General features: G+C 42.5%; 1 protein-coding gene across 1 annotated transcript in view; it reads left to right on the top strand.

Moving 5' to 3' along the window:
* Positions 1-13,986, top strand: part of GDPD4 (glycerophosphodiester phosphodiesterase domain containing 4) — a 68,466-nt gene that overhangs the window by 12,319 nt on the left and 42,161 nt on the right. The window contains exons 3-9 of the mRNA XM_033118936.1: positions 2,206-2,299; positions 5,009-5,068; positions 9,557-9,655; positions 9,727-9,820; positions 10,725-10,799; positions 11,614-11,759; positions 12,157-12,239. Of these exons, the coding sequence (XP_032974827.1) occupies positions 2,206-2,299; positions 5,009-5,068; positions 9,557-9,655; positions 9,727-9,820; positions 10,725-10,799; positions 11,614-11,759; positions 12,157-12,239 (651 nt within the window). The remainder of the gene's footprint in view (positions 1-2,205; positions 2,300-5,008; positions 5,069-9,556; positions 9,656-9,726; positions 9,821-10,724; positions 10,800-11,613; positions 11,760-12,156; positions 12,240-13,986) is intronic.

The raw sequence follows: 13,986 nt of genomic DNA, 5'->3' as shown, positions 1-13,986 counted from the left end.
TTCGCGTGGATTGTGCACGCCCTCCTGTTATAGTTGATCATTGATTGCTGTTGACACATCAGTGGGTGGTACTGATCCTTAGGTTGACTGGCTGTGACTACAGCAGATGAACTGTAGTGTGGGGGCTGACCCCTTAGAGTGGGGCTCTAGTGTCTGCCTAGTCTTCCCTTTGGGTGTGTCATTTGTGGCACTAATAGTGTGGTGCTCTGGTGTGGTCTGAAGCCAGCCACCAGGTGTGTTGTTTCTGGGGTCTTTGGGTAGGGTCTCCAGTGAAGGCCAAAGTTAGCTGCTGCCTGGGCCCTGTCTGCTCTGGGGCCATGTTTTAGGAGCTACTGAATGATCTCCAGTTGCTAGCTGCTTGTTCTGGATTTGGAGGCACCTGGGAGTGGGTAAGCTGTGAACCGAGGCCAGAGTCCACTAGTGCTGGGCTTGAGGCTGCTTAGCAAGAGGTACAGGGCACGCTGAGGCCAGCCACTGCTTTTTTGGGGTTTGTGGACTTTTGAGAGATTTTAGGAATGTCTGCAGCATGGGACTGGCCACCTGCTTATGTGGATTAGCCTCTGACTGAGGTTTAGCTGTGCCTGTGAATTGGGTGGGGTCGGGTCTCAGAGAATCACCCTGGTTGGGTCAGTGTCTTGTTAGCCAGGTTAATGGAGACTCAGATTTGTTGCCTGCCTTCACCTGCTGACTTGTAGGAGGATGGCCTAGCAAAGGAACAATGGCACCTGTGGGCATTTTAGTCACAGAGAGCGGTCCCTCTTGCCCTCAGCCTGAAACCAGGAAATTCAGTTTCTCCCCATATGTCTTGGCAATTTTCGAGATGCTATCTCTTTTCTGGAGGTTAGGTTGAGTTTATGAGTGAGTGAATCTGTGCTCGGGCCCTTTAAGAGGACACGTGGGTGTACCGCAGCCCTCCGTCTCACTGGATGCAATCTTGCTGATTTTCCCAGCCAGTTGTTGTGAGGACTTCTCTTCCTGGCCCCTGGTGCTCCTGGCTGGGGAGCCCAGTGTGTGGCTGGGACCCCTCGCTCCTCAGGGGGGACCTCTATAACAGAGATATTCCTTCTGATTCTTAACCTCTACATGTGGGTGTGGGACCACCCCTCCTACCAGTGTTGACATGACTTCTTTTTATCCTTAGTTACAGGAGTTCTGCTCAGCTAGTCTTCAGATGGTTCTCAAGGTGGTTGTTCTATAGTTTTAATTTTGATGCGGTGGGAGGAAGTAAGCACTTTGATTACCTCCTCTGTCATATGGACTGGAAGTTCTGAAGATCATAAATATATATTTTGTGGTTTTATGAATTACATTTTTTGGGTGCAAGTTATCCTATTACTTTGGCTTCATTATGTTCATTTGTTGACTTTCCTTACTTGTTTTCTGACTCCAGGTTATGACGTCATCTCCTACAGAATACTCTTGCCATTGTCTTGATCTGGGATTGCTGTCACTAGGATGATTGTTTCCCTGTTTCTTTCTTCTTGGTGTGTCTAATAGCCCCTGACTAAAGAGAACTTTCTTTTTTATTTCTAATGTGGTTATATGTTCACTCATCTACATATTGTTAAAATATAATTTCTCCATGTTTTACATAGAGAGGAGGTAATTTCTGTTATTTTGACATGAAGAGTCTAAATTATCTGACATGTGATACCTAGATCAAGTACAGCAAATCATTCACAATTTTCTCTCATAAAATACTTGAGGAAAAGAACTCATCGGGAGTGTTTATGGGCCCAAATCTCTTATGCAGAACAGAGCAATTAGTATGGTGCCAATAACTGCAATTATGTAAGAAAATATACATGCGCATTGACAAAGAACTTGCCAAAATGGAAAATATTCCTTTTATTAAGGTAGTGAACTTATGGGTGACTTGTTCTCTGTTGGCATTTCAAAATTTCTGTATTAGTATACTGATTTTTTAAAGCGTAAATAATTTTTTTAGTATATATTCTAAGTAACATTAAAATATCATACCACTTATAGAGAACCCCTATTAAAGTACCCAATTGCCTGTAGCACGAAGTTAAAACTCCTAACTGACTATCCCCAAAACTCTTCACAGATATGTTCCCAAATTGCTTTTCTTCTTATCTCCCTCTGATTTCTTATGCCTCATCTACTTCAATCTTGTCTCTCATCTTTGACAAAGATGCTACTATTTCCTGCTATATTTTAAGGATTGCAACACCTTTCTTGCAGGGTTGTTTTTCTAGGCACAGGATTCTGGTTCTTCTGGTCCCTTCTTTTGCTGAGTTTATTTGGGATTCTGGCTGCCTACTCTTCATTGCTGTTGGTGAGTAATGTTTCCCATTTCTACCACTCCCTTCCTGAGTGGCTTCACGACGCTACTGTCTATGGTATGGTGGTCCATTGGTGCTGGGAGCCCACAGACTCAAAGATCACTCTTCTGTTAGCAGAGTTGGGGTTTATATTAGCTGCTTGAATTTTAGACATGAGGGATACATGGAGAAAAAAAGACTTGTGCTATTAGAGGATGCACTTTGACCCTTTGAAAGAGTGGCAGAACATCATTCTTCTGTTCCCTATTTCGTAGCCTATTTTATGGTTCACTCAACATTGTTATTTTGGACACCCACAGTTTTGCATTAGCAGTACCTTTACACATTGGACTACCTCATTTCATAGCCCATCTCCTGAGAATCAATCTTTCTGGGCCTTACAAATTAACTACCATGTTTCCCTGAAAATAAGACCTAGCCGGACAATCATCTGTAATGCGTCTTTTGGAGCAAAAATTAATATAAGAATCTGTCTTATTTTACTATAATATAAGACCAGGTCTAATATAATATAAGACTAGGTCTTATTTTACTATAAGACCGGGTCTAATAACATCACATCACATCACGTCACATCACAACACAACATAACACAACACAACATAACATAACATAACATAAAACATAACACTGGGTCTTATATTAATTTTTGCTTCAAAAGATGCGTTAGAGCTGATTGTCTGGCCATTTTCGGGGAAACACGGTAGTTTTTTTAAACCTGTTACAATGTGGAAATGCCAATCTGCTAGTCCAGATGCAAATTACATTTTAGCAAAAGTCTTCTGGCAGTAATGACCCTGCCTCTGTTGTTACAGGTAGGGGGAGAAATTCAGGCCAGGCAAGACAAAAAAGTCCGTGGAAGCGAAGAGCTTATGGGAGAATAACTTTTAGGTAATTGGAGTTTTTCAGTGACCACTTATACATTGGGCATATATGTTGGTCTCTTATTTCACGATTCCTTGTCTCCAGATTGCCTGTCTGATACAGAAAAACCCAACCCCAAAATCAGTTGCCATTTGTATTAATTTTTTTCAACAAAATTTATTAATCATTAAGCGTGATAAATACTGAATATACAGAGATCAACAAAACATGAGCAATTTATGTTTTCATGCAGGGCACTTCAAAGTGATAGGTATAAAATGTAAATTGGCATAGTCTCTTAAATCAATGAGTCATAATGGTCGCTTAAAATCTAGTATGGCAACTGTCTATGGCATAGACAAAAATAACTAACACGACAGACCATTATAATTGTTACAGCGAGTCCTAAATAAAGTTCTGCATGGGTTCTGAGAACAAAGTGGTGACTTCTGTCAACAGGATTAAGTAAGGCTTCTTGGAAGAGGTGGCCCTGGAGTGGGATGGTAAAGGGATATTGAATTTGGACTTGTGTATATGGGGATGGGGAAGAACGTTCCAGGCTGAGGGAACATCATGACAAAGTTGGCAAATAGAAAAATATGAGGTATGAAAATATAATAGGGAAAGGTCAGTTCTGTTAGCATGTGGGGCATAATGAAGAATAATAGGGAACATGGCTAAAAAGATAGGCTTGTGACAGCTTTTGGAAGGCCTGAAAAGTAAGGTTAAGACATTTAGTAGAAATCAGGTTAACGTTTTAGGTAAGTCATCCTGGAAGTTGTGGCATGGAGGGTGACTAGGCAGAGAGACCGGTTAGACACGACCTGATAATGGGGACGAAGCATTGAGGGATGTGCTCTGGGCCAGGCTCTGGCCACTGAATTGTACTGCTCTCTTATACAATAAACACGAAATGTTTTCGCTTCTAAGCTGGGAATGAGTTCTGCTGCCCAGTAAGACATATATTTTAACAAACTTCCTCCTCTACCCTCCCTTTGATTGAATACATACAATGGCAACAATAGTGAACAAAGAGGGAGACCTGGGTTCTATTTCCACCTCTTTCTTTACGTTACTTTGTAGCCTTGGTCAAGTCATATAACTCTTCTGAGACTCAGTTTAATTTCTTTCAAACGAAAATGGGCATATCATTTCAGACAATGGTATTAGATAGGCCTGGGTAAAGAAGCAATGAAATAATATACATTAAATTATTTTGAGAAGAAAGGTAAGTGCCATCCGTATACATTCCAACTCTCAGTAACATCCCAAGCATCTGAGGACTCCAGTTTTCAGTTTTCTTCTCCACATTGACTTGGTGACTGGCTAGATTTATATACAAATCTGACTAAGATTTATTGACTAAATACTGGTGTTACTAATAATGGTCAACAATTGTAACAACAATACTGGCTTCTCAAGAAAGAGCTTCTCCATGACCGTTGGAAGGGGTGGCCCCTGACCTGTACTCTCTCATAAATGGGTCTAATAATACCAGAAATAAGCCCCATCACAGGGAAAAGAAATTGGTGGCAACTCAGGAAGGACATCAGTGTGGTGGTTGTGAAGGAATCCCAGAAAGGATAATTAATTCTTGTTGGAGGTGCTGATGAAAGAAACAAATAGGAGGCGATGTAGGTATAGGCTTTGAAGGGTCAGTGGCCTGGGGAGGAAGAGCTTTTCAAGCAGAGGAGCAGCGTGGCAGACTTCTAGAGGCTGAAAGGTGCGAGTACAGCGAGAAGTGAACGTAGCGAAAGTCGTGTTGACTTCAGAACAGTGCTGTGGGCTGCAACTCGGTGATTTCAAAATAACCTCCTTTTCCTTCTTTGTTTTTTCAGATACTTGGATTTTTGTTGATCTGGGAAGGCAATGAGCTACACCTGCATTGGTGTCATAAGGTAGGACATCTGACTCTTCATAGGAGACCTGAGACCAGGACTGAATGTTCGCTTTAGCACTCAGTGTTAAGGACACACTTCCTTCATTGTTCCCCTGAGAAAGAAGAGATCTATTTACACTGTTTTAATTGAAATCATTAAATTTCTAACAGATGCAACTGATTTACTAAAGGAGCTCCAATTTATCTTTTATCACTGCTCTTTATAAAACTTACTCTGTGACTCTGTTCTTCCCATCCCAATAAAATCACAGGCAAACTCCATTACTATCTCAATGCTTTATAGTCCCAAGAAGACTCTCATTTCAGTCATTACAAATTTTCGTTCATTGTAGTAACCCGAACTCCAACTCTATCAGACTTCCCCACTCCGTTCGGGCCTGACCCTGGCCTGGAAGCCTGCACTGGTGGAGAGAGCGAGATGCTCCTTTTACCTCTCTTCCACCAAAAGCGTGCTCAGGGAAAGAGGAGATGGGATGAAAGAACACAGTCCTGCAAGGAAGGCCAAGAGGGTCCCTTGGGGCTGATGCCATCAGGGCCAGGTAAACGCACAGTCGTTGGCTGTTTTCCCCACGGGCTTTTGCTCTGTGTGTTTTCAGAGACCCGTCTGCTGAGAACCTGGGCTGCAGCTCTCTCAGAGGAGTCAGTGCTTCTCTTCCTATACCCCCTGAAGTCCATTAGTTTAGATCTTTTTAAAATGACACCAGCAAGGCTCCTTTCAGAGTATCCGTATCTGGTTCCCAGAAGGAGGCATCTTTGCCCCACCGTCTGTGAACATGTAGCTCGTTTCCCAGGTGGCCTCCCTCACTTCGTTCTGCCCTGGGCTTGAGCAGCTCCCGCCGCTTGCTTATTTATGGACTGTTTCAGGCTGGGTTTGATACCTCACCTTGTGTTTCCTAACAGCCAGGAACATGTCAGACTCTCCAAGCATTCCCCTTAAGTTTCTTCTTATTCAAATGAGACATAGGAACTGGACATATAAATTTGAGAGTTATTAGAAAGGATGAAAATTGAAGTCATAAGATCTTCTATGGAAAGAATGTCGATTTAGAAGTGAACAAATAGGTGTTATTGAGATCATCTGTTTTTGAGTTGGGACACCATGATCAGTTAATCACTACAAAGAATCCCAGTGCAATAAGCCATTCTGATAACCATTCCAGGCATGTCCCTATTGTAGAATCCATGCTTATCTTGCTTCTGCTGCTACATGGCCTCTGCCGCAGCAGGATCGCATCATTGCCTTTGAAATCAGGAAGCCAATTTCAGTGGCAGCATCCCTCTCCTTTATTCAGGCATAGAGGATAGCCACTACAGTGCTTTTCATGGATGCCGACACCTTCCCCACCAGTGTATTTTTAAATGTCCTCTGAGACTTCCTATAGAACATGACGGAGTGGTTAGCTTATTGTTGGTGATAGCATTCCAGCAAACATTTCTCACTAAATGTTTGGATATGTTCTTCTATGTAACACCAATAAATTGCTGAATCGCAATTTCATTAAGCATAAGCCACTGTTGAGCCAAGGTTTCAAATAACCAAAGAAACAATTAGAACCAATTTAAGATTCATCTAGACCGTCTGGATTATGGTATACTGAATTCAGAAGCTCTAGGAGGTGCACATAGATTTAGCCCAATCTAAAATTACTTGTATGTTTTTTCTCCTCGTGTGGCACCCTTAGGATCCATTCCCACACATAGTCTATGTGGTTGATGTTGTTGTTTTAATTGAGATTCATTTACCAGTAATTCTTTTTATTTATTGGGGAAGGGAAACAGGACTTTATTGGGGAACAGTGTGTACTTCCAGGACTTTTTTCCAGTCAAGTTGTTGTTCTTTCAATCTTAGTTGTGGAGGGTGCTGTTCAGCGTCAAGTTGTTGTCCTTTCAGTCTTAGTTGTGGAGGGCGCAGCTCAGCTCCAGGTCCAGTTGCCAGTTGCAGGGGGCGCTGCCCACCATCCCACGCGGGAGTCGAACCGGCAACCTTGTGGTTGAGAGGACGAGCTCCAACCAAGTGAGCCATCCAGGAGCTCAGTGGCAGCTCAGCTCAAGGTGCCGTGTTCAATCTTAGTTGCAGGGGGCGGAGCCCACCATCCCTTGCGGGAGTCGAGGAATTGAACTGGCAGCCTTGTGGTTGAGAGCCCACTGGTCCATGTGGGAATTGAACCAGCAGCCTTCGGAGTTAGGAGCATGGAGCTCTAACCACCTGAGCCACTGGGCCGGCCCAGTCTATGTGGTTTTTGTTAATATAAATTAACAAAGCCTTCATTTTTTGAGGCATTCTGGGATCTCATTCCAGTTATAAGTGTGCAGGCAATGAGAGGTAATGGAGGTGGAGTAGGATAAGGGTTGGATTTCCTTGGAAGGTAACTACCTTGGTTGGGCCTTCAAACCGTGAGGACTAGGCTTATAAAACTTTGGAGGAGAGTCTGCTTCTATGAGCAAGGGAGATTCTGTAGGGCTTGGAGTTTTAGTTTAGTGTACTCAGAGTAAACCTGGAAGGAAAGGGTTAGCCGCAAGACTATGACCTATCCCCCTTCTACCTAGGGATGCTCAGAGAGCAATGAATGATCTCAGTCAAAACTCCTGGAGAATACACGAAAGGTATTTATTAGCCAAAGATAATGAGTCCTTATCTATGAAAATTTCTAGCAGGATATAACCTGGAATATCTGGGTTGCTTATTGAAAAGAAACCTGGAAATTACAGCTTTGTAGGGTGGAGACTTGGCTGGCTGGAGTTGTATAATTAATGGGATATATGATACAGATGCTCCATAACGACAAAGATTCCATCTTTGAAGCAATGTTTCCACCTATTTGCTCAGAGCACACCTCACATTTTAAGTCCAAGATCAGACAGAACGTATCCTAATACAGGGGAGGAAAGAACTTTTTACGAGTAGCGGCATTTGACAGGATCAGATTTCTCCAAGGGAAAGTGTTTTATTTGTACCTTGTAATTGCCTGCACTTTTTCAATCGCTAGTTAAGGTTGACTAAGATCACAGAATCACATGAGATTCATGTGAGTCTGATTTGATAATTAAACCTTTGTGTTGTGATGCATTTAGTTTGCTAATAGGCTATTTCAGGTGTTTGCATGTATGTACACAGAAGAGGTTGGCCTATATAGTCGCGCGCCACTTAACAGCAGGGATATGTCCTGAGAAATGCAACCTGAAGTTATTTTGTCTTTGTGCAGACATCATGGAGTGCACTTACTCATCCCTAAGCGGTATAGTCTTATTGCACACCTAGGCCCTGTGCTACAGCATATCACTCCTGTAGGCTCCAAACCTGTACAGCATGTTACTGTGCTGAATACCATAGGCAGTTGTGACACAATAATTAGTTTTTGTGTATCTAAACATATCTAGACATAGAAAAGGCACTGTACTTGTATACAACTAGCAATGCAGTAGGTTGGTTTACCGGTGTCACCGCAAACCCATGACTGATGCATTGCTCTATGGCATTAATTATGGCTATGATGTCACCAGGCGATAGAAAGTTTTCAGCTCCCTTATAATCTATGTGACCACCGTCATATATGCGGCTGACTGTGGCCTGAAATGTTATTATGGCACATGACTGGACTTGTTCTTTTCTGGTAATATCTTGGTTGAGTTTACGTGTCTATGTTTTGTTGGCTTCACGAGTTAAGCGACTAAATGTTATCTCTCTCTATTCTCTGGAAGAGTTTGTTATAGATTGGAAATGTTTCTTCCTTTAAATGTTTGGTCAAGTTACCTCTCATACCAGCAAGGCTTGGAGTTACTTTGTGAGAGGGCTTAATTATGGATTCAATTATTTTAATAGATATAGAGATTATAGAAAGGAAGGAACTGAGCACCCTCTAGAATGCAGCACAGATGTAGAATGACTATATATTTCAAGTGGAAGAAGTGAAACTTATGTCTGCTTGGTCTCAACGTTCTTTCTCTATGAAGTATATAGTGTTCTGGCAGGAAGATAGTTTTCATCTGTTCAACAACTGTTTATTGAATGTTTACTATGTGTCAGACATTCTGCAAGGCAGAGAGGACATAATCATAAATATTGTCCTTGATCTCATAAAGCTTACAGTCTCTTGGGGAAAACATACATTGCAAAGACAATTACAAAATAATTACTTATGATTGTATTGAGTTAAAAACAACAAGCAGTGAATATCTGTAATGGCCCTGGTTGAAACTGAGTGAGAGACGCCAAGCAATGTGGGGGGCCCGGCTGACGGTGGAGATGATAACTAGTAAAGGCAGCAGACCACGTCGCTGTATAATTATTTTCCAGCCGTGCTACACAACTTGGGAGCAAAGAAGGTAAATGGTTCGATCCATCCAATATCGGGATTCGCAGGATGGTCCCATTAAAAAGATGGGAAAATGAGGTCCGTGACATTGTGGAGGCACACATACCATTCCCAAGGACAGTTCTAATGCAAGCCTAGGGCCTGGAAGTCAGGAGATATTTTTGTTTTCCCAGATCCTGACTCTGCTGGTGATTGGGGTTTGCACGTTTTTTATGTCGATTTTAAGCATTTACTGGAAAGACAGGTGGCTGACATTTGGGCTCTCACTGAAGGTAAGCATCATCCCGTAGGTCTAGCACTGTTTGTTCCGATGTGGTCAGCCTGACTTTTGGCTTTCTCCCAGATCTTTGCTCCCTACCTCCACCTGAGCAGCATAATCGTGATGGTTATCCTTTCCTGGCCCGTGGCCTTCTACTTGATCCATTTGGAACATGAAGGTATGTCATGTGGGGGGAGCCTTGACTGATCCTTTCAGGTCTGGCTTTCGCTTGCATACTGTTACTCAGCAAAACACAAGCTTGGCAGGCAGCCACCACAATACCTCCTTGGCATTCATTGAGCTTGTTACTCAGGCATGCTCTTTGTGGTCAAAATCACAACCCCGCGTGGCCTGTCAGAGCATTTCCCTGACCAAACAGGCCTTCTTCTAAAGAGGGAGTCTCCTTCTAGGAAAAGCAGAATTATCTCCATGTCGTTACACTGGACATTGACTGTCTGGACATGGATTGGGGTGGGTGGAGGATAGAAGCTATTTTAATTTAATTTGGCCAGAGCGATGGTGCTAGTCACACTTCTTTTAGTTTGTATTCAAATGTTACTGGTTTCAACGAAGGAACTTATACTGGTCCAGATAGCTCTGGTTACATCGTAATAACTCCAAGCAGGCCCCTGTGAGTCCCTGTCACACCTGGGGACTTAGATCAGAAGCAGAAATATCTACTACCTCTGCCACTGGTTTTCTCTCCATTCTTTGCCCTAATATCATGGAAACAAAAGAGAATCAGAGCTGTACACGAAACTGTTTTGAGAGTGGAGTAATCTCTCAGCACCCTTACCTAGAAACCAGTCGGATCTTCTTTCTACATCTTTTTCCTGTTTTTGAAACAAGGAATGTTTGCCTCCTGCCTTGTATGAGGATGGAGACAATGATGGGATGGTGGGGTTGCCATTGTATGTGTGTACGTGTGTGTACGTGTGCACATGTGTATGTGTGTACACGTGTGTACATGTGTGTGCGTGTGTGTGTACATGCATGTGGAGGTTGAATGGTAGGAAAAGTCTTGGGGCAAGAGCGTAAAGGGAAAAATAAAATGCTTTTCTTTTTCATTTCTAAAATTTTAGCTAGAATGAGAAGACACAAGATGACATGGTACGAGAGAAGAGTGAAGAAATTTAGTATACTCACAAAGTTGAGAGGTTAGAGCTGGAGATCTAGAGTGGAAAGTGATTGAAACACATGTGGTAACTGGAAAATGTACAAATGGGTAAAATCCTCAGGTCTGTAATGATAAGTGTTAGGGAAAGGCTAGTGATAACAGGTACTGTGGACATGATACATGTGCGTGTGTGTGTGTGTGAGAGAGAGAGAGAGAGAGAGAGAGAGAGAGAGAGAGAGAGAGAGAGAGAGAGAGAGAGAGAAGCAAATACCTGATATTTATTGAGTACCTATTATGAGTCAATACTGTCGTTAACAACAGAGATAGAAGTTAGCAGCAAAATAGCCCCATTTTCAGATTGAAGACCCCGAGAGGTTAAGCAACACATGCTTAGTCACACTATTAGAGAGAGGTAATGTCTGGCTTTGAACTCAGAGTTTGGTCAGCCAGTGCCCTTCCCACTATACTGTGCCGCCTCATGTATATGCACGTTCCCGGCTGATCTTGACAGGCTTCAGGGCTTTCTCAGAACTGCTCAGTCTCCTTCTCCTGAGAAGGTGTTCCTGAATGTGACCTTCCTTTCCTTCCCACCGCTGGCATCGTTCATTCTGTTGTAAATTTGCAGTCCCAGTAATATTGCCTTAATAATAATGCTTACATTTGGATAGTTCTGTACTTTGAAATCACTGAAAGTGAGTGGGAATGTGACAGAAATCGAAAGTAAATCAGGCATTCCACACATCAATGAAACCCGTTTGCTCGGTATTTACTGGCTGCTACTTTAGGATACTTAGTTGCTTGGGATGGGTCTCTTTTCCTTTTTTTTTCACTCCCCCTCCTTCCAACTCTTTCAGCTATACAAGTGGCTGTTGGATTGCCCTTTTTTATTATTATTTTATATCTCTATTTGGTGCCACTGGGGACTTACTCTCCCTGCATTCAGGAGAAGGATAAATTGGGACCCAAGCCAGACTTCTTTGGACATAGAGGTGCACCCATGGTAGGTCTGAGCATGATGGACGTGGGTGAGTACAAGTGTGTATCGGGTGTAAGGATGAGATTAGGGGACCTCAGAACCAGAGGAACACTTGGAAATGAAAAGGGGTTGGCTTTGGATGACAAGAATAGAGTTAATTGTAGAGGTTGGACTGGAACCCAGGTCAACTAACTCTCCGTCCCTATGTCTTTACTGTGCCCAGTGACATTGCCTCACTTGAGCAGAGCCCCAGAATCAGACTGGGTAGAGGAAAATATAGGCCAGCTCTCTGAAAAACACAGCTGAGGGAGCCCAGGTCTGCTTTGTAACGTGCTTTTTGACTGAGCTCCCCTACTACCATAGAAGGGAGGTTGGGAGGAGAAAGTCTGAGGTACGGGGCCTGATGTCTGTTTTTCCACAGCTGGGGCCAGAGAATACCATGATGTCCTTCGAGAAAGCTATTGAAAACGGGGTCGTTGGGCTGGAGTCTGATGTGTACTTAAGGTAGGAAAGCAGGGACCGCGTAGGGAGATGAGGCCAAAGCCATGGAAGATGTAGCGAGGACAAGCCCTAGGGAATTTCTCCTGTGTTTATATGCCACATATACACACAGAACACACACGTGAACCTCCTTCCCCCTTACAAATCATACATGTGTGTACTCCCAACCACAAGCTCATAGATCATACACACTCTATACAGTCTCCACACATAATGCAAATTTGTCCCCATTGCAAACCATGCTTAACCTTAGGCACTACCTAGCAATCTGTTTACCTAACATTCCTGGACACCTACCATATTCCAGGCCTTCCTCTGAGTGCTGTGGAGAGGCAAATGAGTGAGAGCCACTTCTGCCTAAGAGATGTTCCCAGCCAGTGAAGGAGACATGGCATATTTACAAGTACCCACGGTATAAGACCATTTGTGAGGAGTGCCTCCCAGAGAGAATAAGTCAAGTATGTTGGGACCGCAGTGGAGGAAAAGCTGCTCCTATTGCTCATCCATTCATCCACCAGCGGACATGTTGATTGCTTCCGCCTCTTGACTATTTTGAATAATGTTGCTATTAACTTGAGTGTACAAATATCTTTTCAACGTCCTATTTCAGTTCTTTTGTGTACATACCAGGAAGTAGAATTGCTGGATCTATGGTAATTTTATAAGGAACTGCAATGCTGGAGAAAAGGATTTTTTTAATTTGTCTATAAAATCCTTGGTAGACCTTTGTATAACCCATGCATGGGAACAGACAGAAGCAACAAAGTAGAAGATTTCATAACTGAACGTTGGTCTGGAACACCATCCAGGTTTTAGATTGACCTCTGGGTAGCACATAATGAGAATGGCCAGAGAAGCACTGAAGCCTTTTATAACCAAATTGGCATTTGAACCACAGCCCACAAACATGGGCCAGGACCTGTATTCTGAACCTAAACATGACAACACTGCTAAAATTGATTTAAATAGGAACCAGAATCTCATAATACTGAAAATAGCCAAGATACAATCCAAAGTTTTCATCATACCAAAACCTACAAAAATCTCAACGTGAATGAGTAAAGGTAATCAATAGATATTAACATCAAGAGAAATAGATATTGGAATTATCTAAGAATTTTCAAGTAGCTAGCATAAAATGTCTCCAACCCACTACTATGAACACCCATTAAACAAATGAAAAAAATACAAAGTCTTAATGAAGAAATGGAAGGAATAAGAAAGAGTCAAATGGAAATAAAAGTTCTTTAGACAAAAGAAATGATTTAAAAATTCAACTGTATACATACGAGGTCTGACAATTGAGTTTGCGAACTTGTTGCAACAGTATCACTAACCTTTTTTGATATCAGAGGGATTATTCATTATGAACTTGTACCAACTGGACAAGCACTTAACCAAGTTTACTATTTGGAAGTGCTGAAAAGGCTGCATGAAAAAGTTAGACGACCTGAACTTTTCGCCAACAATTCATGGCTCTTGCATGACAATAATGTACCAACTCACACAGCACTGTCTGTGAGGGAGTTTTTAGCCAGTAAACAAATAACTGTATTGGAACACCCTTTCTACTCATCTGATCTGGCCCCCAATGACTTCTTCTTTACCCAAAGATAAAGGAAATATTGAAAGGAGGACATTTTGATGACATTCAGGATATCAAGGGTAATACGGCGACAGCTCTGATGGCCATTCCAGAAAAAGAGTTCCAAAATTGCTTTGAAGGGTGGACTAGGCGCTGTTGTTGGTG

Source organism: Rhinolophus ferrumequinum, chromosome 11, assembly GCF_004115265.2.
Source record: "Rhinolophus ferrumequinum isolate MPI-CBG mRhiFer1 chromosome 11, mRhiFer1_v1.p, whole genome shotgun sequence".
In the NCBI taxonomy this organism is placed as follows: Eukaryota; Metazoa; Chordata; class Mammalia; order Chiroptera; family Rhinolophidae; genus Rhinolophus; species Rhinolophus ferrumequinum.
The sequence above is the reverse complement of the archived record's forward strand: the minus strand, read 5'-3'. Positions and strand labels throughout refer to the sequence as shown.